Raw genomic sequence first — 27317 nt, 5'->3', positions numbered from 1 at the left:
CCTGACTGCTTCCTGCCTGTCTAGGTCTCCTGCGACATTGCTGTAACAGGACTATTTTGGCAAAGTAATGAACCATCCTCCCAAAAGCCAGCTTTTCAGGGCTCCAGTTCAGCTCACACCTGGAACACAGGTGTAAGCACGTTTAAACATTGACAGGGAGGGAACAAACAGAAACGCAAGGGGAAATAACCTTGTCTCAGTCCACTGGCAGCAGCATAGCCACAAACTTGTTTGTTGATTAATGCAGCAAACCCAAGAACCACCCATTGCCAGGGACTGAAGCAAGCGAAGGGTGTGTAGATTTGTGTTTTAAAGGGAATGCTTAGCATTCAGAAAAAGCTAACTATAAACCCCAGAGGACAAATGAACTGGAATCTCTACCAGCTTGGGAGGAAGGCAGTGTGTAATGTGATCAAAATCAACACTTCTAGAAGGGGAGGCTGTTAACTGTTAAACCATCAGAGATAGGACTAGTAGAAATATTTCTGGAAATGCTTTTTTTCCTGTCAAGAAATGTGGTTTTACTTAAGTCACAAATTTCTAAGGAAATCAACTTCAGCAAAATTATATTTTTTTTCTTCTCAGAAAAAGTGAGACCTATTTTCATCCTCTGTCAGCATTTCTCTTCAACTGCACTTCAAGTCTAAAAGTTGAGGTGAAATGACACCTTTGTTCAAAATGGGCATTTTGAATTAACCCTTCAAAACATTTGACTCAGATGCATCAGAATCACTTTTCCCAGCAAATTCCATGCTGAAGACTCTGGTATTTTCATTTTCCCTCGCATTTCAGATTGAGTGAATTTCCACCATTTCAAAATTCTCTATGGGACAGAAATTACAACCCTCTCCCGCAAATTTCTAGACTCCTCTTTCACTGTATAAATCAGAGGTGACAACACAAGCTCTAATGACAGAAGCAAGACTAAATTCCATTTTTTCCCTCATTTTTCAGAAGCAGCAAGTAAATTCATACCAGTGGGAGCTGCAGGTGCTGAGAACTGGCATAATTTCAAAAAGTAAGCCATTATCCCCTATGATCGCAAAGAACATCTAAAGTAAAATAAGCATTCAACATCAGAGATCAGTCATTTAGTTCACTGTGCTAGTAAAAGTCTGTCAGCACTGCAGACTCTAAATGAACATAGACATACTAGTTAAAAAGTGACTTAGGATACCACAAACACACTAATTTAACCTGTTCAAGTAAAACATTGGCTTGCTGAGTGCTTGTACTTTGAGACTGCAGGCAAGTCAGCAAGTCAGCTCTGTGACAAATGCCTTCCTACTCTCTTTTTCCTTTCTAGCAGTTTCCAACATTTTGAAGCAGTATTGTCTGATTGCAGGCTGTTTCCTGAAGCTACTTCCTTCAACTGCCTGCTGAACCCAGTGGGAATCTTTCCACTGATTTTAACTGGAGTGGGATCAGGCCCTCAGTAAGTAGTGGTGGAATTCCTAGACTTACAAACTGAACAGCTGTCTCTGCCTTTCCAAAAGGAGGAAAGTTATTCCTGCAGCTGTTTTCCCTTAAGTGCCATTGCTCCAAACTGTAACAGGACTGGAGGGAAGGGGAGAAGGTGGAATTTTAATAACCCATTAAAAGGAGTATGGGCCATTGCGCAGCAGCTCTTTCAGTTCTACTCCAGCAGGGTCACTGCTGCCAGGCTCAGACAGCCCTAAGGGCACGGGAAAAGTCGTCTTCTTGTTTTCACATCTCATTCACAGAATGGATAACGAAGGGGAGGGAGGAATCAGCTTTTGGGTTAATTAGCACCACGAACAGGCAGCTGCATTGTCATTAAAAGTTCAAGAAGTCACCAGGGTCATCACTGAACTGCAAGATGTACACACACGCACACGAGGCACACGTCTAAGCCTGGATTTTTTGCAGCCTTGCTCGGCTCTGATTTTCCACTACCCCAAGGGAAACACTCTTGAGTCAAGAACACTGAACTGTTGTAGCTCTGAGAAGAGAAGACAGAAGCACAAAGGCACTCCCTCTGAATAGCAGTTGTTCATCCCCTTGGAACTGCTTAATTTCACACTTAATATACCAGCTAAGAATAGTTATACCGGGTTTTTTTTTCCCCTGAGAAAAATCAGAGGTGTGGTTTATCACTGTATAGTTTCACGTCCACTTCTAATATTCTGTAGGATAAACAGAAACTCAGTTAACAAAACCAGGCTATTGGTGCACACTGTTTCCTTCCACTAGCAAGGAAACTGAGGAAATGCAAGTACCTGTTAGCAAATCCAGAAATGAGCATTTATGAATAATGATGAAAAGATAAAACCTTAAAAATTACAAGAACTGCTATTAATAAAGTTTGGAACAGTGCTAGCCTGAGAGTCACAAGTTGGCTTAAAAACAAAACCAACAAATTATCCAACTATGCAAAACAGCCACAGATCACATTCTTATTGCCACAGTTTGCAGTAACATTTTCTGGTAAGGGATTTTGGTTCAAAGACACCAAGACAAGTGAGGATTCCCCTGCCACCTTCCAAACAGGGCAGGGAAGAAATACAGCCTTGCATAGTTGAAACATAACTGCTTCTACAGAAAGCAGACTGGCATTGCCTGGTCCTGTCAGCTGTAGCTTTGCTGCCAATATATTCTAAAACCAAAACGGGCCTGAAACCAGTATCATTATAGTAAATCTCACTAAAACGTAGTTTTCCTTTCCCAAGTGAAGGGAACACAGATCCTGCTTGGTCTTGCTATTGCTAAATTGGCAGGCAAACACGTAGCTAGCTCATGAGTGTATAGTTCCATTCAGTGCTTGGTCTTTGCCAAGGTAAATTACTCTGGAAATAAAGAAACAAAACTTATCTTTTATTATTATTTTAACCATTATATCTCTGTTGATTCCAGCACACACTGGTTGTCCACATACCAAATTTCAGTATGTTTATGACAATACAGCTGTTGCAGCAACTCTAGTAGAGATACTTGCATGAGAAAAAAATAGAATAAGGAGATATAGTCCAAAATTCAATGGGGAAACAACATGCATCAGCTTTTTCGGTTCTAACTGTCCAAGTTAGCACAACTGCTGTGAGCTCTGATGGATTTCATCAGAGAAGGAAGTCCAAGTGGGCTAAGCAGCTCCTCTTACAATACCCTCTGAATCCCACCCCTCGCATTCAGGACTCTGACTACTTTTTGGAACAAAACCTTACTTTTCTATGTTTGTCAATGGTGTAAGCTGGTGGTGTTGCCTCAAAGCACCAACACAATCATATTATCAATAACAACTTCAGTTGGTCTTTCCTTGTTGGTCCGCATATACCTTGAGGAATACATTCTGGAAGGAACACTGCCATGTGCTGACCTTATGATGGCTTCATGAACAAACACAGAACCTGCAGAAAAATGTGAAACCCCCACCCCGCAAGGTGTGCCAAGATAATTATCACCCTAGGATCCTTTTCTGTTCGCTCTCCTGTCCTTCTGTCAAAAAGGCAGCCTAGTCAGGATGTGTGTAGGCAAATGTTGTCAAATTCAGAAGAAGGGAGCTTTGAACAGCACAAAGAACAAAATTTACGTCAATGGCTCAAGCTGCCATGCTGTATAAAAGACAAACAGGAAAACAGTTTCTGAGAGGGGAGGGAAAAAAAGATGCACTGCTTTCCTTTACCCTACCTCTTCCAACAGCCATTAGTATTGGAGGAAATCGGTATGAGAGAAGGGCGTTCAGTGATCTTGTACTAACAGGAAGGAACCTATTGGCTTGAAAACTTTCCGGTACTAGTGAAAGCTTTGTTTCCCATCCAGCCAAATACGCAGGTGCTGTCTGCTTCTTTCAATCTACACTATTTCAACAAATCTAAATATGTCTTTGGAATGAAGGCCAGTAAGGACCTGCTTCCCACTTTGCTTGCTGTTTTTTTCAGAAGTGTCAGTCTGTTGGAAGGGACATGTCTTGGGATAAAGCTGGCAGTGCTACTCCACTAGGCCCCTGCTAAATCAAATGACACAGAGGGATGTAGGGCTCTGTAACACAAGGATTTATTCGTTCTGGCTTTATAGTCCCATAATTATTTGGCATCAGTAGAATTCTCAGAACAAAATATGACGAAATACACTAATCCCATCCTGCTGGCCTCCCAGTCAAACAGAAAAATAGCAAACCAGAATACACTGGGAAACTCATGAGATAGCTGCGATTTAGAATGCATGTGGGAGGTAAATTAGACATTCATACTGTTAAGAAAAATAGACTCCAGAGTTAAAAGTAACAAATGAATGCAAAAAGAGTTTTGGAAGGAGACTCCAGAGTTAAAAGTAACAAATGCATTTAAAGAGTTTTGGAAGGAACTTAAAACTGAAGAGTTTGAATCAGTCTCTAACTACAAGTAATTAGGATGACAGCCATAGAAGGGGGCTTTGGGAAAGTCAAACTATCCTACATCAGGCTTCTGGGAGGTATATTTTATCAGCATCAGAATTCCAGCCTAGCTGGATGATGCACATGACTCACTATCACAGGTTCTGCAGCAGGGTGCTTGTTCCAAAGTAAAAGTGTTAAAGGCAACATACTGATAAGAGTCGTCAGCTATTTGCCACCAGGTCTAGTTGAGTGTCTCTCTGAATGGAGAGTATTCCATTAAAACCTTCCAGTGACAATCTGGGGTCTCTTAAAATGCCACCTAGGAGTTCTGTCTGACACTGTAGAATCCTCTGTTTCTGCACTTCTCTGTAGAATCCTCTATTTCCGTGCTTCTCTGTAAAGCTGCAAACTTACACAGGGCGGGAAACAGGCCAGCTACTTAATTCTATTGAAAATATACTGTCTGTAGAGAAGATGGAAACAGACTTATTGAAGTCTTCTTTTTATCTTGATCCTCTAAGGATATAACCAACTAAATCCTTAATCCCCCACCCCCTTGGTAAAAAGAAAGAAAAGAAGAGAGAAAAAAAGCAAAAAAGAAAAAAGGGACAGGTGCTGCTCTTCATATTTAGAGAATTAAAACAAAGGGCTTAAGAACTCATCCTGCCCCACACCCAGCACAATCCTTTGCATTACTGAGGCTCTTCCACAGGAACTGCTGCTCTTGTCTTCCCACGCTTCTTTGGGTTTGTGATTTTTGCCCTGCGGGATGCTAAGGGAGGGCCCTATATTTTGTGACTATTGAAGTACTGTACATGACAGTTACTTAAGTGCCCCAGGGGTCACTTTGCGATGCATTTAAGGTATTCATTATTGCCAAGTGCTATACTTTTTCATGCAGTGTGGTCTCTCAACTACTGTCTCCTGTTCCTTCTTAGACCTCTTTTCCCTACCCTACCTTCTCCCAAATAACGAAAAATGTTCAGCTCTTAGCTCTATGCTATATGTAGAATATTATTTATTGGACAAAACGGTTTACTTAGAAACAGGCCCAGGAATCCTAGTCCAGAGGCAAGTATGAGAAACAGGGAGACTTTTCATTCTTAAAGGACTCCCTCCATTTTCCCAGGGAAATTTAAAGCAGGGTACCCAGCAATGTCACGCTTCACAAGTTAAAGCTGAGGACCCAGCAACTATGCACTTCGCAAGAGCTGGTCTAAAGGCTGTTTCATACTGTCACCTCAATCGCCTTTGATCTGCAACGTGCATTTCTCTAGACCTATGAAAGGCGGGCAGGATATTTATAGCAGTGTCAGAAGAGGCAGGAAGTAGGAAACTGGGGTGGGTAGTTGGAAAGCATATAAAGGGCTTGATCAGTGGGGCCAGCCTGCAACTCCTTTCCCCAAAAGAATGTGGAGCTGAAGTAGAAGTGTCTGGGGAATAGCTGGTTTTCTACAGATATCTTCTGGCTCTCTCCTCTACCTGTTGCCTGTCCAACACCAGCTATTTCCTGTCTTTCAAAGTCAAGTGGAAGTTTTCCATTCTGTGGTTTTCCTGTCTTAGTACAAGCAAGCACATTTTTCCCCTTATGTTTTAACTGTTTGGAGACCAACACCAAAACCTGTTCGCTAGCGGGAGAATTTACAGCTGATCCAAGAAATTTGAGGGCTGATTAAACATCAGAGGAGCAAGATCTTTGTTTGTTCATGTATTCACTGAGCATGAGAGACTGAACTTGTTGTCTGAACAAATGCTCCAGCGCTCTTCTACAGAAAATTAACAGACTAACACAACGCCAGCAGGCCTCCCTGCAGGCTACACTGCAATAACACCCAATGGTGAGGGAAACATGGAGAAAAGGAAACAGATGTTGAAGTCCCCATACTGTAATTACAATACAGCATGAGGGAGTTAAAATTCATGTCCTTCAGCCTAGGCCAGCAGGAGCTTGGGTCATTTTGAACATGGCCCTGTGGAACAGAAGTACTCCTGTTTCCTATGTGCTGTTGTGGCGTTTTTGTTTTTTTTTTTAATGAACCACCAGGGAGCAAGAAGTAATAATGTGTTACTTTCATGCTGTTGCACCTGATGTAGCCATTACCACCTGTGCAACCATTGGGCAATTTATATCTGCTTTGCTGAAGCATCAATGATCATGCAGGCCAGCAGAAACCTGGGCCTTTTCATGTCAAAGTCAAGGAATTAAGAAGGGAAGAGCCCATGGGGTCCCTTTCTCATCCTTGGGCTCTTTCACACACACCTTTCTTTATCTCCCCAATAAACTAGTTCTAAGCTCTTAAGAGCCATAAGGATTACAGTGCTCTGACACTGACAACAGATGGGTAACTAAGGAAGACTGTGGATTTTTGACTGGAATGTGTATTTTTGTCCAGAATCAGTAACAAATGTGTTGAACAATGATGGCTCTGCCATTTGTATGTTCTCCTTTTATCTCCTGACTGTATATGGTCAGGTTACTACATCACGTATATCAAAAGTACCTTTAGACAATGTTACATCTGCCTTAATTTCATTCGCTTCTGCTGTGTGATCTGTATCACTTTCCAGCTAAGCTGTATTTTCCTTATAACTCAATTGGCAAAAACAAAAGGAGCCCAAGCCCTGCACACACACCTATGCAACTTGCACTTCTTGAAGGGCTATTTGAAAGAACTTTGCATTCATCTGAATGGAGGAAGGCAACAGCTGGCTGGAGTCCAGATAGAGTAAAGCATGTGCGCTCTGTCCATGGCCAGTCCACCCAGTCAGGCTTTTTCAAAGTCTAAGCTTTGATTGCCAGTCAGAAATGAACATGCTACAGGCTGCTAGAGACCAATCAGTAGAGCATCGATTGGTTTACATGGGTTCACCTACTTATGTGTTCCCTGAAACCACAGTACCTATTCACTTTCCTGGACAGATTTGATCCACCTTAGGCATGCCCCAGTTTCAGATTGGGTGGCCTATCACATGTCACAGCTAATGATTCTTCTTAGCTTTACCAGCCTGTATCTATTTCTTCATCAGTGCTTCCATACAGAATCTCCCTTTCTCCAGTAATCCTCCTCTCTTCCTTATACTCCAAAACTAGCCTTTGAAGGGCCTTTACCGTTCCTAAAGCTCCTAAATAATTTCTCCCGTTACAAGTTTCCTATTGAGCCTGTTGCTGTGTGATCATCCTCTTCCCCCACCTGTTACAAAGACAGAAGTTTTCAGAGCCCACTGACACAGATTATTAGTTTCCCAGTAGCACAATCCAAGACCTTATCCCCCAGTCGACAATGGCCTCCCTGACATTCTCTGCAAGCACTGCTCTCTGCTGGTTCCTGGCACATTTCAGCCCCAGGAGAGACACCCAAAATCATCTCCTTCTTCCTAATATAATCCAGGAAGCCAGAATCCTGAGATTTTGCATCTCAGGGAAACCAAAGCTGATATTTGATGAGATTTGCTGTTATTTTTTGCATATGTGTGTGTCTGCTGTTTATCTTGAGTTTTATTGCCCATATACTGTTTCTAAGGGCTGAAATTGCCCTTTGGAAAGGTCTTATATAAACACTACCAGGAATCTGGACTATTCATAGTCAACATTTATTTTACCAGCATGCAACTCAAGAGACTTCTATCTTGTTTCCAAAAGACTCCCAGAATCTTTTCTAGCTGCCAGCAACATTGAATAAATAAAATAATCAGGGTTGTGTAAAACTACTTGCATTTTTATGTTATTAGACACTATAAGTTAAACCACTAAATCTTCACTCTGGTCACTCAAGGTAACTACTTCACATAACAGTAGAAGATGAACTTTTTTTAACAACAGTTTTAAGCTCTCTAGTGTTTGTAACATTCCTCTTCGAAACCTGAAACCATGAAGTCAAATCCAATTCTGATACAAGATGGTGAAATACCACCACTGCACCTGCTTTACACAAATTATGAGGCTGGTCTAGTATTTCCTTTCCATATTGATAACTGGGCCAGATTTTAGATCTAGTATAAGAGGGTGTAAATCCATTTAATCCATCTCAGTGTCATCTACCTCAGGTCCAGCACCAGCCTAATACTTTCAAATAGCAGAAACTTGAAATTCACTAGTTAACATCCTTTTCTCAAGTTATTCCAAAGCAAATTCAGTTTAGCCCTAGTTTTAAACAAGGACTTTGCCCACTATGGGCAAATAACATTAGCAGCAGAGTCACTGGTGGGCAGAGCACTGATAGTTGTGGCGTGCTCTTTCAGGTATCTGCTCTAGAAGAAGAGCTCTGGGTTTTAATAAAGCCCCAGCAGCGTGCCTCCCTCCTTCGTGCCCTGAGGCTTACCAGAGGTTGACCTTCAGCTCTGCTATTTGCAACAAGTGTTCAGTGCCACTAAGCTGAGGAAGACTTAAGACAGTCTTGCAACATTTCCAAATGTAGTCAGCTGCTCTGATCAACCTTGTCTCAGAGAAGTCTATGTAAGGTGTAGGTTAGCTTAAAGAACAGTAACAGTCCAATAAAGTTACACCAGTAGAATTTCAAGTGTCACATATGGAGGTTCTTCAGAGGTTTAGGTGAGCCACAGTAGGCCTTTAAGTTCAATGAACTCTGCATTTGGTTAATTAATTGGCGCCTGAAGGTCCAATTTTCCTCTCATCTTTTACAGAACTATCATTTCACCAGTGTCATTTAAGTTGCTACCAATGTATAACATCATGTGAAAGACAGAATCATACCCTGGAATTCCAGAGCAATAAGCAGCACATCAGAGCAAAAGCTTCTTTATCTTGAGCTGATGAAAAAAAAAAAAAAAAATCTCATAATTCAAAAGGAAACTCAACCACATGCACTGCAGACATTATTAGGACTGAAATTAGTCCCTCAGGTTAGCATAGTTCAGAGCTGGCAAGCACATGCCTGGCCCTGCCTGCTAACTCAAACCAAGCTGTCCTCTCAGCTCTTATGAACTTCCAGAGAGCATCTGGTGGAAGTTTCATTTAATGACAAGACCTCCTGCCCAGACCAAACAGGCTCCTTTCTTCAGTAATGCATGCTTGGTTGGGCTACATAAGAGCACCAGGTGGTGTTGAAGCTGTGAGGAAGAAGAAATACGACCTCAGACAACACTGTTACATCAGAAAAACTAAGTTTTCATCTTAACAGCTTTAACATCCAGTTAAGGCCAAGTTGACTCACTGAGTGCTCCTACTAAAGATTCTTGGTCCCACCCACCATGACTGTCAGTGAGATTATGCATGAGTACAGAGATCCACTTCATCAGGTGCCAACCCAGTTGCCATATCTAAGAGACTCTGAAAGGTCAGGACTAACCATAGTTAAGTGTTTTAGAAAATGTGATGTCCACTGCTGAAGCTGAAAACGAATGTGTCACCTTTTGCCACTTCTATGGTCAAACAATCAAATCTGCTCATCCTAAAAAACACACATGAACAAAGCAGGCCCTTCCCAACCCCAGATGACAACCTTTGGTAAGCTAGAAAATGCATATGGCTGTACATAACTATGTGCCCACCAGCCCACTTCTTCCCAGAAATATTAGAGGAGCAGTTGGCAGGTGGCAAGCTCTCAAGAATAGGTGGGAAATCAGTGAAAATAAGAATGAAAGAGGCTCAACGTTAGAACAGCTGGCTCAGAGGTGTTGCTGGAGTTCCTTCCTGCAAGAAAGCTGGAGTAAGCATATGCAATAGTAACAAGACACCAAAGGAGCCTTAACATTCTGCACTACATCTCCCAAACAGTAATTTCCACCACATTTTTTTTCAAGTACATAGATTTGGAGAAGTGACAAACTCCAGATCCCACAAAGGGATCTCTCTGCTCTGCTATGGACTTTAATTGCAAATAATCAACAAAAAAAAATAAGCATCTTCTATTTCCACTTCTATTAAACAGGACAACATAGCTTAGATGGCCATCTTTCTGTCAGAAAACATGACAAGGCACAAGGAACACCTTCTTTCACCAGTTTATACTATGGATACTGGAATCCCATGAAAGTTAAACAAATCTCAATTTCTTCCCATGTAAACTGGAATTCACAGTATTTTTTTTCTTTTTTTTAAAGCTTTACAGGACGCTTCTCAGATTTCCCGTTTCTAAAATGCCTCGAAGGGAAGTCCAGTCTAAAAATGAAACTACATTGTTACTTCCCCAACAAAAGTCAAATTTCAAAGTGGATATAACTCTTTTGCAACCATTATCATGACATCTACCCAAAAATTTGTTTTAAATTCATTTCAACTCAAAAGATTGGCATAATAATTGATTGGAGCTGGTTTATTTTAACTTTTAAGTTAATATGGCACACCTTACTTGTAAGGATAAGACAGCATGTGTGACCTCACTGCGGTCCATGTCAAGGCAAATAATGCATGTTCAAAACCTCATGTATGATCAAGTTGTTCTGCATATCTCCTTTAGCTTATTAGTAAGAAGGTGTAAAGAAAACCCGTGAATGGAAAAGGGCAGGTTTTCAATTAGGTGCTTAGACTGGGCCAAACAACTTCATGAGCTTCCTCCTCCTCTGCTGTTTCTTGCTCTTCTCAGATCACACTCCGTTCAAAGGAGGCTCGCCACTGTGGGTGCTGTGAACTCAGTGCTATGGGTATGGCAGGATGGAGGAATGAATGGCTTCCTTAGCACCAAGGGACTCTTAAGAGCTTACTTTCACTTCCCCAAAGCTTGCCAACTCCAGCTTACCGAGAGGGAGGTTATTTCGAATGGAGAGGGGCGCTATCCACCGGCACCCTTGCTGAAACAGATATTTCTTCCCCCAACACAAACTATATGAAGGAATGTTATTTTGAGCTCCTTTGAATTCAGGCAAGAGACACCCAGCAGTGCCATAGCTCTTTTCTGAAGTACATGCATGACATGAAAGTGAGATAGGTATGGAGTGGACAAAGTACTTCCTTTATCGCTTGCAGACTGGTTTGTCAAAATCCAGCCTGAGATATTTTTTTTTTTGGGGGGGGTGAAGCAGAGGTGAGGCAGAAGGTGTTTTTCCAAACCTGTGAATGCAACATTCAGCAACCAAGCTCAAAAATTCCTGCTGCTCCTGCAAAAAAAGGACAAACAAGCCCCTTTCATGTCAGCTATGTCCAGCTGGAAATGTCACAACTTTGTCACAAGGGAACAAAGCATGCCTGGTGTCTGTTCTTTCAAAAGGTCTCTTAATTCGAACAAAAGAAAAATAGTCACATCTGGAAGGGGTCGTAGGCAGGGGGCAGGAGTGGAGGAAGCAAAGTTCAGATGGCAAGTCATAGCAGTTGCTGTTTGTCTTATTATTGTACTGCCTGTTCTGGCACTTATCTGTCCAGTTAAAGAAAGCAAGCCAAGAGTTAAAACAGCAATTTTATTATTGATTGACCTCAGAAGGCCAGATGAGACACACCTCTTCGTTTCTGCTCTATTCATCATGCTGTAACACTCAGGCTGAAGTGAAAAGACCCCTTGTGACCAGTCTGGCAGTAGCTCCTCTTCCCCCCTCTCCAACTTTTTTTAATAAAGAGAAAAAACTGTTGTTGTTGGAGTCCAGGCTTCCTTTAGAAGACCACAACCTGCTCTATCAAAGGATGTAAATATTGAAATTCTGCCCTTTCCAATGGGTTAATTTGACCATCTGTTTCTGCAGAGATTAAAACCTTCTAGTGGCCACAGAGTTGGGAGGCTGCATCAGAACTGAGTCACAGGAAGATCAAAAATTAAATGTCTATATCAGTTTAAAGGAGAAGAGAATAAACTTGAGAGTAGGACTTCAGTGGCTAGGCATGAAAGACCAACAGTAAGCTTGCATTACACTCCTAAACTAAGTTTCTCCCTCCTTCAAAATTCAGTGCTTCTGAAGATCAAAAGCCTCTCTTAGGCTGCCACCTAGCTAGTTAATTTCTTGTATTGTTTTAGGAGCTATTTTAGAAAGTTCTTTTGATCCAGCCCTTATTGCACTGACTCCTCCCTTTTGAGCTGGTATTTTGTCAGGAGCTTCAAGAGGGATAAAAACTTGCTGCCAAGTCCCCTTCTTCTCCACAATGTGTTTTATAACCCAGCGTGTAGTTTAGTCTATCTAAACACTGTACTAGTACACTGCCATCAGTTTCCATGGAGATGATTAACTCCTCCAGAGCCAGAAAGCTCTAGTGTGTTTTTTGCCCTTTCAGCACATGAAGAATATGACAGCATTTACTAAACTCAGCCTGCAGAAACATCACATTTTCCAGACAGTTCCAGCAAATTTAAGGATTTACTTTTGCTTCAACCTGTCACACAGAGCTGTGGTCTTAACCAAACTTGCATTTAAGTAATCTGCTAGAATGAGTTGCTCTTCTCCTTTGCATTGCCGTGATATCTGAAGGCATGGCAGCCCCGCTGACATCAACTTTTTGAACTACTATGTCTCATAGCAAAGCCAAGGCATGAGATATAATGAATAGTCCAGAAGAGAGAAAGTAGAGATGAAGGAGACAACTTTGAACTCTGTCAGAAATCAGAGCAGAACACAGAAAAACTTTTTGCCCTGAAGTTTAAGAACACTGTTACATGAAATTTCTTAGTTCTACCATGCTTCTAGTCACTTAGGCATCTAGCAAAAACACACTGTGTGTGTTTATTACAAAAAATTATTTAATACCATTTTACGAAGTTGAATTAAACTGAAAACTACCCTTAATCCAGTATAACATGACAGAATCAGAGCAAGAAAGCAGACCTCCTCCCAAAATGCAGCTAATGAAGGCCACATGCTGTCATCAGCTCTAACTGTGGAAAAACGGTTTCCCAGTCTCGCTTTCACAAAAAGGACACTCTCCCTGGCAACTGCCACTTCGGTGGCACACTTGATCCAAAATATGAAAACGGCAAAAAACTTTGAATAGTGCAGTTTCCTGGAATAATTCCCCATTATAAAACTATTTTATAAATATTTTCCAGTCTATCATCACTGAAGCAAACTGCAACCTTCCCAGCGCTTATAACATGTAATGTTATTTTTTGGCATTCAAGAGCGGATACACTATATGAACTAGACACGAATAAACAGGCATAACTGCAGCTTCTGTAGAAGAGTTAAAGGCAAGAGAGAGCTTTTTTGCTAGTAAGCTTGGCTAACTTGGGAGAGCCACTTGCAGGGTTCATAGCAATGGGTGGGTGCTCTGCTGCAGTAAGAATTATTTTCTATTTGACTTCCATAGCAGCTGCCAGGAGGATTTCTTTGCAGACTCCACTTGGAATCAGTACCGTGTGGGTACCAGCAGTGCAAAGTCCCCCAACCCCTTTTACACTGTGCTACTAAGACAACCTACAGAGGTGCAAGAGGACTTCACTCATGCAGTCCACTCAAGACTGCTTAAGTGACAGCCTGTAATTACTGTATGGGGACACGTGTCCAGCATTAACTCAAAGGACACCACTAGTTGATTTCATGTACTTTGCCACAGGATGCTTACCAAGCGGCAACCGTACTTGGTTAACCAGCCTTGGCTACAAACAAACCAAAGAACTTGAGACCAGAGTCTCGATTACCTCCTCCTCTGAGACTGTGGGTGTTCCCATTGTCCCCTATCTAAAGTTAGTGTAGTGAAGACCCCTGGTGATGCTAAAAGCCATAGCAGAGAACATCAGCCAAGATCCTATACAAGTGCTTCAACCTTCCAAAAAACATGCACATTTGCACACTTCCTAAGCTGCAAAGATCACAGAGTAGCATGCGGAAAGCATGGGGACACTTGTTACCTGCTTCTCCAGCCCATCCTAAAGTTACCAGCATGGCACCACAAGCCTATGTGCGCCGTACCTCCCAACCTCAACCACCACGGGTCGCTCCCTGGCTTGAGAGAACTTGTCCTAACCCTGCCTCATGGTATTTGTCAACAGGTTGTAGAGGAAATTTTGGCTGCCCACACCTCCAATTGTGTTTTTGTCTTGCTGTAGGAAACAAGCCACTCTTACTGATTTATTTCTTGGAGAGGCTGCCATGGGACGGCCTGCTGCCACAGCACGCCTCGCTCCCCACTGCCCCTCAGGAGGGGCAGGCTGGTGCCCACCACCGCGCACCTCTCCTCTGACTAACCCAGGCACATGCGGCAGCTACGGGGCCACAACCTGCGGCCCCGGAGGGTCAGGACACCCCTCACTGGGTTAAGCCAGCCCGCCTCTGTGTTCACCGGGCGACTCGTAGGACGAAGGCTTCCTTGTGGTGCCACCGAGCGCTGCCCGCACCCCCTCTGGACCCGCTGTGACCCTCTATAGACACACGGGCTTCGCGGCAGCGGGGCAGGTGCCACCACCCCGCGGCTGGAGCCGCCGCTGCCCCTCAGGGGCCCTCCCAGCCCCGGCGGGGCCGCCTCACCCCGGGCGGCTGCCGCCTGCCCGCGGCACTTACCGATGTCGGAGTTGCAGAAAGCGTCCTGCGGGTGGATGGGGACGCAAGTGCAAGCCTCCACCACCAAGTCCCGCAGGCTCCAGCTGCAGAGGAACACGACGAGGAAGCTCAGCCACGCCGTCATGTTGCTCCCGAGGTGCCTCCCCACTTCTGCGGAGCAGGAGGGCAGACGCTGTTTTGTCCGCCTGACTTTATTCTCGCTTCCTAACTGCCCGTGCGCCGCGACCGCCTGCCCGCCTCCTTGCACTACCCCTCTCTCTCTTTCTCTCTCGCTGGCCTCGGTAACGCAGCCTTCGCTCGGCGAGATGGTGCAAGCCTGAAGGCACGGCAGGTCCGCGGCTCGCAGCGGCAGGAGGTGAGGTGCAGCGCGGCGCCGACCGCTGCAGAGCTGCGCTGCGCTGCGCCGCGGCGGGCCGGTGCGCGGAGTTATAGCCTCGATCGCGCCCTCTCCGGCTCCGGGGGCGCCGCCGCCCCCGGCCAATGGCAGCCCCGCATTACCTCATCGGCGGGAGAGGCCAGCGGGCCGGGGCGGGGCCGCCGCTTCAGCGCCTTATACGGAGTGGTGCGGGGAGCGCCGCGCGGGCGGCGGCCGGCCGGACGGCGGGGCAGGTAGCCGCCAGCTCTGAGGAGAAGGCCGAGAGCTCAGCGTACCTCCCCTCCCGCCGCCGGAGGGGGGGCTGCAACTCTTAACAACAGCTCTTAACAACAACTCTTAAAAACTGGTTGCATCTCCGAGGTATCCGGCGGGTAACCGTCCCGCGGCCGTCAGTGCCCTGAGGGGTCTGGCCCCGAGGAGCCCCCTGCCACCCCAGCCAGGACCTGCCTCCCCTCGGCCGCCCCGCTCCGCACCTCAGGGAGCGAGAAGGGCCCGGGAAAACGAGCGGGGCTTCTTGTTGGTTTGGAGAGCTGGGGCCTCTTCCCCTCGGAACCATCTCGGCCGCCTGCAGGCTGATTTTAAACTGGAGGAGGTGAAATAGTGTTCTAAAGGGCTTTCAGAAAGGGATCAGAAAACACGGGAGGAGTGCAGTGTGTTGCTTCTTTTCCTCTTTCGATAGGCAGTGAAAAGAGGATGGAGGAAAAGGGCAAGACCTAGATGAACTGTAAACCAGGATTTTGTCCTGCGGTTTTTAATCCTGCTCAAATACTCCTTCTCCTGTCACCCTGCCACCATCACCCATCACTTCCCCTTCCCAGGGCTTTCAGTCAGAAAGAGGTCATAAACTGCTAAATCCATGCTGGAAAAAGCAGTGTCATATCTACCCAGCCACTCCCAACATTTAATCTCAAAGTATATTTTAGCAGAGCAGCTTTAGTGGAATTTATAGAAAAGTCCTGTTTGTTTTGTTTTCCCTTATCCCCTTTTGGAGCTGTCAATTTCTATCAGCTGTAGAAATGTAAATATTACAGAAGAGCTGGGGCCGTAAGGAAGGAGATTGCCAGCTGCAAAATACAGACGGCCGCCTTATCCTGCAAAGGCGACTGAGGAGTGATTAATCACAGTATCAAACCAGTGTATATAATGTCAGAGTTCTTTCCACAGGGTTTACAAGACTTAAGCATGTCTAGTTATAAATTACGCTGGTATTAAAGGCCAGGGACCAGCTGTCCTAAATTTCTAAATAGTCAGCTAAGTCTTTAGATTTACAATTCTGTTCCATCTGGGTGAAGCACAGCCTGCCTACACCTTTTCTTTAATCATACCGTACATACAAAATTAAAACCTCCAGTCTTATGGAAACACAGGCTTTTATTTGGAGCATCCAAATACAAAAGCTTCGAGATGGGTGTTGCTAGTAGAGATCAAGGTTACAATGCTAATAGTGGGAAACGCAGGTTCCTGCCCTTGCTGTGACACAGACAACCTGTGTGACAGCTTCGCCTCGCTGTGCTTCAAATCCCAGTCTGTGTAATGGGGATTAATAGTGATGGGAGCTTCTCAGGAATGTGTATTAGTGAACACACTGAAAAAATCAGATGGTGTTGAGATGCTAACGGGCCACATAAGTACGTATGAGGCAGAGTATTAAACAGGACATTTAATTTAGACACGTCAGTGTCTGGATTGTTGGGCTCCAAATTGCACTATGAGAAACCCTATGCAAAAATCTCCTTAGGTACTTGGATTTTCTGCTAAAGGTGTTACAGCTGAAGTTGAATCTGTCAGATTGGACTGTCGTTTTAGTCTCACTGGGTGTCAACAAAGAACAACTCCATCAACCTCAGCAGAGTAACACGGAAGAAAAATGAGGTGTGTCTGGCACTTTCATTTTTTCTTTGTTGTTGTAAAAAGTTTGGTATCGCCAACATCATGATACACCTGGTCTATCAACATCTCAGATCTGTATCTGGGAGAAGTAGAGCTATTCCATAACCTGACACTGGTGTAAGTTAGAGAGTGTTTGGCCCACACACAACTAGATCATAATCACAGCTCCAGCACCACCTCCCTTCGCTCTGGCCAAGTAACTCGTCTGAGTATGTTTCTTCATTTCTATAATAACACCTGTCCTGCATGTTCTGAGGGTTAACAAGCTGAATGCTTTGTAATAACCTTTAAAGATGTTGAGTGCTGTGTAAATGCTGACTGTCTATAATGCACAGATGCAAGACACACTCAGAGGAGACTGAAAAACAAATCCTTCAGTCATCCTCTCAGTTTCTGAAATGGGAGAGGAAGGGAGCTAGAAATTACTGACCTTACACAGGGCCTTCCAAGGCATGGAAGTAGTTCATTTACAGTGAGACTGACCAACCCTGTTCAAGTAACACCAAGTTTGTGCTGATTACAGGAACTAGTTCACTTTTCAGATATAACTCAGAGAAGTAAGCTGCCATTACTTTCCAGGATGAAAAGGAGTGCCGCAGCTTGATCCACAGTGGCAGGACACATCTGTTTGGAAGGCATGGTGTGCAAGCTGTCTGTGTGGCAAGGCTTACCACTATCTTCTATACCACAGTTTGAGAGGTGATCCAAATTTTTTAATGTGTGTATTAGCATTGCCTGGAGTGGTAGTACCTGTGTTCGTTCAGTTAGAGCTTAGCTGATTCACCTGCTTTTTTGACACACAGATATTCTTTTTAAAGGAGATGAACTTCTCTATAGTAGCAGGGATGCAGGTTTTTCAGCCAGGACTGGATACTGTACAGTAATAACTATTTGGTTGCCACTTACAGGGTACATTTCATATACAGAAACCAGAGTGCTTTATTTGTGTAAATTAAAGGTAAATAATACTTGGGAAAGCTCATTCTGGCCAGCGGCCTGCTAGGAGGCCTTGGTTAAATCATTTAACCTGCCTATGCATTCATTTTATCATCTTTAAGTAGAGATATTGTATATTATCTATTACATATTTGATGTTAGCCTCTCTTCTTTGAGACCTACCAGTAAAGTGCATTCTAGAAGAGTCAGGGAGGGTTCTGAGTGTTTTATTTTTTTATATAAGAAAGTTTTTGTAGTAGTGTCAAAGTAACAAAGAATGGCAATAAGGGAACTGAAAGGAGAACTCTAGCTGAATCCCCACTCTATGCCCTGTCTGCGTGGGAGAAACTGCAAAGGGAAAAAAATAAAATAAAATCCAGCATTCATCTCCTTTGCCTAGATAAAACTTTAAGCCTTATATGGCCATAAAAATGTAGCAGAGAAAGAATGAGAAAATAAAGACCTTGATCTTTGTATGAGAAAATTAGAGTTCACATTTGGTTAATGTCACCAAATAAAGAAATCTATGTTACTCTAGTCTTCCACCAAGAACACACTGTTGAACACAATTAAGGATCTCTCTGCTTTACCGGGCAGCCACACACTTCATGCTGTGATCTTGTCGGATCCCACAAGCTAAGCATGACTGGTCAATAGTTGGTGTGAAAATTCCTAGGGAAAGCCATCTCCTGCAGGTGTTGTTGACTGAGCAAAGTGGCCTTCTTCCCTCCGTCCTGCATGAATGTGTAGAGACAGTGCTAGGGGGCACTGCGCTGCAAGAGATGGTTGCATTTTTTGTGGATGAGGCTAGGCTCCTAGCAATATCTGAAGAACAGACTCTTTGGAAAAGGAAAAATGTTAAGCTGGGTGTCTTAGTTAAATTTCAGGAGGAAGAGCTACCTTCTGCTTCCATAGATAGTCACTGCAGTTTACATCAGAAGGATATGAGCAGTATTATTTTCCTTCCACAAGTCCTGCTTGTGGCTGGAAGGGACCATCCTGGAGCTAGCTGCAAAGCCTGAGATAAAAGCACTTTGGGATATACCTTCAAGAGGCATAAGGTGTTGCGGTACATAAACTAAATGTATATTCACTTCACTTTTGATCGCATTCCATTGTGAGGGATGCTGGCTGCTTCAGAACTGACAGAAACATCTGAATCTAAGTAGTACAGAAGGGCTTCATCAAACTACAGGAACTGCAGAGAGAGAGGGGGGAAAGAATGGAAGGAAGAAAGGAGGGGAAGGAGGGGAAAAGAAAGAAAGAGTGAAATGGAGAGAGAAAGAAATACCCCCCACTACCACCAGAAAAAAAAAACACTCCAGCTCATCGCCAGACCTCAGCTGGCTTAAACTGAGTGTGGCATGAATAAAGTCAGAAGACTTCAGCCTGCAGTTCAAACAGTCCTGCCACCTCCTTAACAATATATTAATTCTAAAAGCTTCTGAAGTATGGACATATTTCCATTTTAACTTTTCTACAGTAACTTGACTTGATTCATGAGCGTGGAGTCCTGCCATTAACATTCTAAATTGCTCAGCTGCCAAGTTGCTCAAAAGCCTCTTCTTGTGCTAAAAACTTTTCTTGAAGTTGATGATCTTCATATCTTCTACACCAGCTCAGCATCACACCCTCTATAGGAGATATCTTTGGGTTTTTTTTTCTTTTATGCAGCTGGTGGGAAAGGATAGGTGTTTTCAGAGTCATCTGATGTCCTTTTTTACAGCACACTCACACTATCTCATAGGGCAGTACAAAGTGGTCATGTATCGCATTAGCAAAAGATTCTCATATTTCCTGATAATCTGTTTCTTTTTCAGACACTGTCCTTTGAGAAGACTGTTATGTTTAAAACGCTTGTATTTGCTATGATTTGTAAGTGTGAAAAAGGTTGAAAAAACTCCCTATTAATTCCTCCATTGTATCAGTGAACTTCATTTGCTACTTAAAATGAGGACTCTTTCTTCACAAATGTCTTTAATTCTATAAATACATATGAAAAAAAAAATCATTTGATCTTTTTCTCTGAGGTTGCAAAGGAATTATGTCACCTTCCTGTCTGCGAGCCAGACATAGGTAGCACGTATCCCATTCCCAAGCTTTTAATTAAAGGTGCACCATTAAACCTTCACCAACTCTAACGGTTCTATACTGTGTTCAGTCCTCAAGGATCCTTTATAGATTGTGCTTACTGAAAGCGCCTAGCCTGGGAGCGGATCAGAGGCACCATGTGTCACCAGCAGTATTACATTATAAAGGGTTGTAGAATATGAAATCACCCTCTTGGTAGTGCAGGGATCCTCCAATCAGGTTGTGATGTAGCATCAGCTGCAGAAGGGCAACCAGGAAATATCTTTTAACAGCCTTATCAAGCTAAAAATGTTTCCTGCACATGACTGTGCTCTTTGGCTCCAATCCAGCAAAACACTAAGGCAACTTTACACATACAAGATGCTTTCGTGAAGTCAACAGCACCATTTACATGCACAAAGTTAAATATAAGCTTAAGTGCATTTCTGGATCAGGGCCAAAGTGCTCAGTACCACGCAGGGTTCAAGCCAGGAGGCTCCCATTCCAGGGGGTGGACACGACATAATTTGCTTGGCTCTACCTGTCTGTACCTCATTCCAAGCAATTAATTCTCTCTCATTTTTGTTTATAATAAGTTTTTCCATTTCTCTTGCTTTGTTTTCACGCTGCTGTAGCCATTTCCAAATCAAAGTTTTGTCTTTCTTTTTTAAACCCTTCTAAACTTCATCAATAGCTTTAAGTGACTGAACAAAGAGATTTCAAATAGATTAAGTGCTTCAAATGGTAATAAGAGCTGGTGTTCCCAGAGCTTTGGAGGCTGCACTAAGCAGAGAAGAGAGTGAGAGGGTCTAAAAATCACTTTTCTGTTGTTCCTTTGTGTGAACTGGTTTCTGGCTTATGCAATGCACAGTAATTAAAATGATTGGAATGCCTCACATTTTTAAGAGAGCTTAAAGGCAGCTCTGTGGCATTGTGGCCAGCAGAGTTCATGAACAGATTCATGGCTGCAGTCGAGGTTTGACATTTCTATCAGCGAAGACAATCTCTGTAGAGGCCTTGGAGGGGAATTTGAGGAAGAAAGGGTAGACGCGGAAAAGCGGTAACATCTGCTCCCTGCATCAGCTCCATGAGCAGCTATGGGGCAAGCCTTCCTTTCAGTGGGATGAGACCCTAAAGGTTGGTGTGGTCATCAGAGATCTCATTGCTTTCTTTCACTGTAGCCTTAATGTCCTGCCCAAATTCAAGTGTGGGACAGCACTTACATGTTATGTATCTCTCACTGTAATATCAGTTACTCATAGTGCCTCCTCCGAGGTACTGTATGGGAAATGTCTCTTTCTGTGAAAGAAGGTTTGCATTTGAGTACTGGCCTCTGCAGTTGCTGGGTGTATTTGTGGGGATCCAAACAGCTCCCTGATGTTTAGCAGACAGAGACCGTGGCAGACTGGCAAGCCTCTCTGCTCACAGCAAGTTGCTCTCCCTGTGATGAGGATTACTATGCTCGGCAATGGTAAGGGAGCATCTTGATGCTTTTTAGTCCTCCTGGCACCGTTTAGAATTTCATTTTTCTGTTTTCCATTCTTGTCATTGAAGGTGGCTGGCCACTGGATCCTTGGTCTTCTCTTAAGAGTTGGTCTGGCTTCTCACAGTGACGAATGGCCACAGAGGAGCAGGAGAGCTGAATACAGCCTCTCTCAGGAGGGGAGCTGACTGGCCTGAAGATATGACCCTTCTGGCATGCTGAGCAACCAGACCCTTCTCCCCTCATCTCTCTGCCTCTCACAAGCCTTCTGAGTACATGGACTGAACCTAATTCCCCCTCTTCCAGCATAATCTTTCTCCCCTTCTCTTATACATCAGAGGGCACTGTCAGCATACAGTGCTCTCCACAACCCTGTGTGAGTGTAGGGAAGTAGAGGAAGATCCCAGGCTGGAGACAACACTCCTGTATCTCTTAGACCACCCTGAAGCTAGCAGAGATGCAGTCCTTCCATAGGCGGCAGGCCAGCCAGTCCCTAGGATGTGCCACTGGTTTTAAAGCATGTTGGGATCCTCTGAAATCACCATACTCATGAAAAGCTGGAAGAGCAGCACCAGGGGGCTAGCATTACTCTTTTTTGGTTACATTAATGAGCCTGGAGACAGTGTCAGGCTGTCAGGTCTGAAGGAAGGGTCTTTTTACCTGCAGAACAGGTGCAGCTGCAGGAAAAGTTTCTGCCTCTTGCCCCTCCCTGCACAACCTGCAAAAAATTCCTGCAAGAATAAACCCGTCGCTTCATCCCCATAGTCCAGGTGTTACTGGTTTCTCACATGAAATGGCAAATAAAGGTGTTAGTTACAAGAACAGTCTCTAAGGATGAGGATACTGTCTCAGCAGGGAATGAACTCAGCTATTCCTGTCATGCATGTTGGCACATGGGTGTCAAAAGTGAAAAGCAGTTCCTCTGTGTGGAGATCCCAGCAGAGGTTGTTGTCTTGGCATAGGATTTTTTTAAAATCCAAACTGACTTTTGCAAAGATTTGGTCCTGTGTTCCCATATCAATGCTGTATTCTAAACAGTAGCTGACTGCTTACGTACAGCAGGGCCTTCCTGCACAGACCCACGGTCCCAGCCAGTAGAAGCTGGGGGATTTCTGATGTGAGATTTTAAGGACAGATCTCTTTCTTCTCTGGAGCAAAAGGCAGTGCTTTGGTTTCCTCACTCTTTTGGAATTTTTCTCCATAAATCTTGGCATACAGTGTGAGACAAAAGATGAAGAGATGGTAGATCTGCAGCCTGAAGTGAAGACTCTTTCATTTGTTTATTGTCTTGCTCTTCCTGAGTGAAGAGCAATACATTCCTCAAAGGACCTTTTCAGGTCAGCAGGGTGAGTTCCACACCTAATGTATTAATGTCAGGAGTGAAAGGATCAGTGTTTGGTTTAGCACAGATGTGCGAAAATAGTATTTCTCCACTGAAAACAGAGGTGAGAATCTACAGCCCTTCTTCCCTTTCCTTTAATCTGACAGCCTCTATCACTTATTTGTGCCTTTCTGTGAGCTTCTGAGGGGTGTTTTCAGTGGGGGACACAGAATCATGGAAAGACATCACAGTGTAATTACAGAACTTTTCTGTTCATTTAGCGAAGTAGCTCTGTTTCCAATTGATTGCGAGTATAGTGGCTATTGTGCAGCAAGAGTTAATCTGTAACCAGATACAGCACGGCTGAAGGTGAAGCCAAGAAAGAGGAACAGAGCAAACTTCCTGTTTTTCTTTTACATTGAATGAAAGTATATTTACCAGGGACTGTAGAGCTAGGCTTATGATCACACACTTTATTAGCAGAAGCTTAACAGAACGGTGTTCTATACTGAGAAAATTAAACTTCTTTTGATTTTAACTTGGTTTGTAGCAAGAGCAACATAGTAGCTCACAGCGGGGGTGCTCTTCTGGAGGGGAGGTGCACAGTGTGGGTTAATGTACTTGCACCCCAGTGGTACTACCCAGAAAGAAGGACTTCCAGTGCATAGCAGAGGCAGCAATGTGGACTACTCAGAGTCAGCAGGAACTAGGAAGATGTCAAATGTATGTACAGATTATGTACCAGGAGTTGAACAATGAAGGTGCCAAAGCTTGAACATGTGCCCTGAGCAAGAAAACACCTCTCTGTAGCTCTGCTCTTGGTAACAGTGCTACAGAATCTCACACACAATGTTGGCCCGGAGTTCAGTGTTAGCTGAAGTGCCCTGCTGTGAGAGTCTGGACTGATCCCGTGCAGTGGCTTATTGAAAGTGCTGAAAGGCTGGAGAAGTACTGAACTCTTTTAGTGGTAGCAGGTGTCCAACAGTAGCTTGGTACAACACATTCTCCTCTCCCTCTCCCTCTCCCTCTCCCTCTCCCTCTCCCTCTCCCTCTCCCTCTCCCTCTCCCTCTCCCTCTCCCTCTCCCTCTCCCTCTCCCTCTCCCTCTCCCTCTCCCTCTCCCTCTCCCTTTCCCCTCCCTTCCCCTATGGCTAACAGTTGGCTGAGGGGCTGCTCCACAGCATAGCTCCCATTCCTGCCATCTCCCAAAATGCAGCAGTAATTTTAAGCAATACTTAAAGCTAACTGCAAGAGATTGAGGTCTCACCACACAAGCCAGGGAGGCAAGAGGGCTCTCCCTGAACACCTAGCTGAGGTCAGTGAAGAAAGTGCTCTCAGTGTAAAAGTTCTGCAATGCATGGGAGCGATCTATAGTTTTAATCACAGGATAATTAATAGAAAACAATGAACAAAGAATCTGAGCAACAGCAGTTTCTACTAAAAGAGAAGTGGCTCTCCAACAGACTTTCCCCAGCACCCAGCAGTGGGAAAGACAGTGGATAGACAAACATTTTATGAATTTTCATTTAAGCGATGTCTTCATGCTCTGTAGATTACAACTGAGCATTTTAAAATCTTGCTTCCTCTTCTCTCGGTTCAAGTTCAGCAGAACCCCCACAACCCCCGTGAGTGGAAAGGGAAGGGAGGGATGGAGGTCTTCTCAATTCAGGCAAATCCTTAGTACGGCTAGAATAGAATGCATTAATCTGGTCTCCATTATATCACAGAATAGCTATGGATATACCTTCCAAAGGCATTGCAATTCTCTCTCCCACTATTCAGATTAAATGATCTATTGATGAAGAAAAACTTCTCCTGCTGATACTTAAATAAAGTCACTTTTGTTTTAAGGAATTTATTGTGCCAAAGAGGCAGGATCATCAGGAAGAGCACAGCCTGCCTCATGGAAGGAGAAGGAGCAGGCTAGGAAGGGAATTTTTCCTTCATTTGAAATTGGTTTCCTCATCCGGAATAAACCTTCACCTCTGAACATCATATATAATGGCAACTTAGCCTGGAGGGGCTAGTATAGCATTAGCTGTGCATGACTGTAAGCAAATAGCACCACAGAGAGCTGGCTGGAGGAAGCAAAGACTTATTCCCAATGAATGCGAAAGCATTTCCTTCTCCTCCTTGCAGAGACAGAATCTATCTCCTTAACTTAGACAATGCCTCCAACTCCCCTAAGGTATTTCCACACATATCAATACAATTACTTTAATCAATCTTTTTTTCTTTTTTTTTTCTTTTTTTTTCCCTGATCAGAACTCTAATCTGAAGGACAGGCAGACATAGCCATGCAGTTTTATTTTGAGAAAAGGCTTTTGGGAATAGGAAGGAGAAAAGAGGAAAAGCTGGTGCTGCAAAGCAACCCTTATTCCACCAGGCGTTTCTGGGAATGAGGAGGAAGGGCAGTTTGTAAAGCCCTGCCTATGATTGTATGTAAAGGATAGTTCTCAAAGGACTCCCTTAATCAGATTCTGTAGAAGATAAGTTGTCTCTCTGTAATTCACTCCATGTCTTATTCTAAGGCCATATGCTCTGGTCACGTGAATATTTACAGTCTCAGATTTACTGGCCTCAGAGAATCTAAAAGAATTATGCACGAAATCGTTTCCATGATAACTGAGGCCTCACACAGCCGTGCTTTCTAAAAACTGTTTCTAACTCGATATATGGCTCCTCTAGGACTTTGTAAGTCCTTCTGGGGAAGAGGAGAGAAAAAGGGGGAGCCGCTGATCATTGCCATATGTAAGCAGCGTCCCTGTCTGCACGTGGGTGTGACATCCATGTTGTCACAGAGGCTGAGCTCTGCACAGCCCCCCTGTTTCCTGTTTCCAAGTCAGCATCTTGCTGCTGGAGCAGGAATCCCATGTCACTCCGTATTGCAGTTACAAAAGAGGAAAATGATGGCCAGTGGAGGGGGAAGGGGTGGGGGAAATCCTCTTAAATAGCCATGTAGGATGTCTGGGCAGGGATGTGAGCCAGGAGAGGCAGTAGGATAAGTGGGAGTTGAGCAAACAACCATTTTCTTTCTTTGACTAGTGTTCCTCAGAGACCTCAGCGCTCCAGTTCTCAGAGCTAATTTTAGCTATTTGTGGTCAGCCCGTTCTTAATGTCCCTTTCCTATCTCTCACACACAGTGAACCTTGGGATACTATCTGTGGGCAAATCTGCAGGTCAAATATAAAATATAAAAAATATAAAAAATGAAGTTGCATCAGGAAACTGGAAGCACAATTTGCTTTTTTCCAAATAAGGGAGATGTATTCATATTAGAAGTTCTTAGCATACCAAGTTTATGGTTTGGTTTTTAAGTATATGAAGGGAATGACTTATTCTTGAAAATGTTATGGTAACCACCAAAGATGTTATCATCCCATGGACACTGCCTTTCCTCTGCAGACTATCACTGACATGCTTTCATTATGCATTGGCACTGTTCTTCTGTAGGAAAACCAAAACCACATTGTCCCAAACATTGTACGGCTATATAACAGGCAGAGTGAGTCCCTGACAAAGGGCATACAGTACATGTTAGAGAGGGTTCAAAACACAGTGGCAATAAAGCTGTGATGCCAGAGGTGAAGGAGCTTGTAGCATGTGGCATTTATACTGCAAATACCATGTTCATGGAAGCCTGAGTCTTACCTGCTTTACATCCCTCTGATGGTTTGATGTCGGTGCTTTATCTTCCACAAAACTTCCTATATAGTCTGTGATGACTCTGATATCCAGAGGCATCACAGGGTACAAAATGAAGGTAAAAGGTTTAGGACGACTCCTCCTATTTCAACCAAATTTTCCCAGAAACACGAGCAACAGGTGGCACTTTTTCCTCCCCTAAATTTCTTATGGATTCCCTCTCCTAATCTCCCTTATTTCCACATACAAATCAGGAGAGGATGCTCTAGAGACATGAGCAAAGTGTATGCTCAGACTGATATGTGTGTCGTACTGGGGACAGTAAAAGGGCCTATCCCCTTAAGGGATCTGGAAGAGATGCGGGCTCTGCTAAGTCCAGAGCCTGGGAATCAGATCAGCAACCTTATTTTCAGTTGATAGATTTAAGAAGGCTTTAAGTCAGGTGAGGAATCCTGGGAAGCTGTTTAGAAGGAGAAAAAGGTACTTATTGTGTCCCTCGAGAACAGGAAAGCACTATTCCTTGAGCTGACAGAAGCCAGATTTATGTTATTAATCGGGCAGACAGCCCTGGTTTTGTATTGGACTGGAAATAACAGACTGAGGAGGGTATCTTGGACAAGACTGCCTGTAGCACTCTTTCCTGGCTGCCAGGAAGCAGTCAGTCTGCATATGAAGCAGATCTCACGAACTGCCCATCACTTTCCTTGTGCCCTGCACATATTTCCCAGGTGAGGCTGTCCTGAACAAGTTGCTATTTTCAACTCTACAGAGACCCAGCCAGGCCACTGTAGTCAGCATCAGTGTTAGCAGAGGCATAGAGAGGCTGCTGGCAGTACAGAGCAGCCCAGCAGTGAGCAGAGCCCATGTGGGGGCACAGGGGCCAGTTCACGTTG

General features: G+C 43.9%; 2 protein-coding genes across 3 annotated transcripts in view; one reads left to right on the top strand and one right to left on the bottom strand.

Moving 5' to 3' along the window:
* Positions 1–15127, bottom strand: part of TIMP3 (TIMP metallopeptidase inhibitor 3) — a 39977-nt gene extending 24850 nt beyond the window's left edge. The window contains exon 1 of the mRNA XM_040595655.1: positions 14705–15127. Within this exon, the coding sequence (XP_040451589.1) occupies positions 14705–14828 (124 nt within the window). The 5' untranslated portion in view covers positions 14829–15127. The remainder of the gene's footprint in view (positions 1–14704) is intronic.
* Positions 1–27317, top strand: part of SYN3 (synapsin III) — a 206742-nt gene that overhangs the window by 95089 nt on the left and 84336 nt on the right. The window lies entirely within an intron of this gene.

Source organism: Falco naumanni, chromosome 5 (assembly GCF_017639655.2).
Source record: "Falco naumanni isolate bFalNau1 chromosome 5, bFalNau1.pat, whole genome shotgun sequence".
Classification (NCBI taxonomy): Eukaryota; Metazoa; Chordata; class Aves; order Falconiformes; family Falconidae; genus Falco; species Falco naumanni.
The sequence above is the reverse complement of the archived record's forward strand: the minus strand, read 5'-3'. Positions and strand labels throughout refer to the sequence as shown.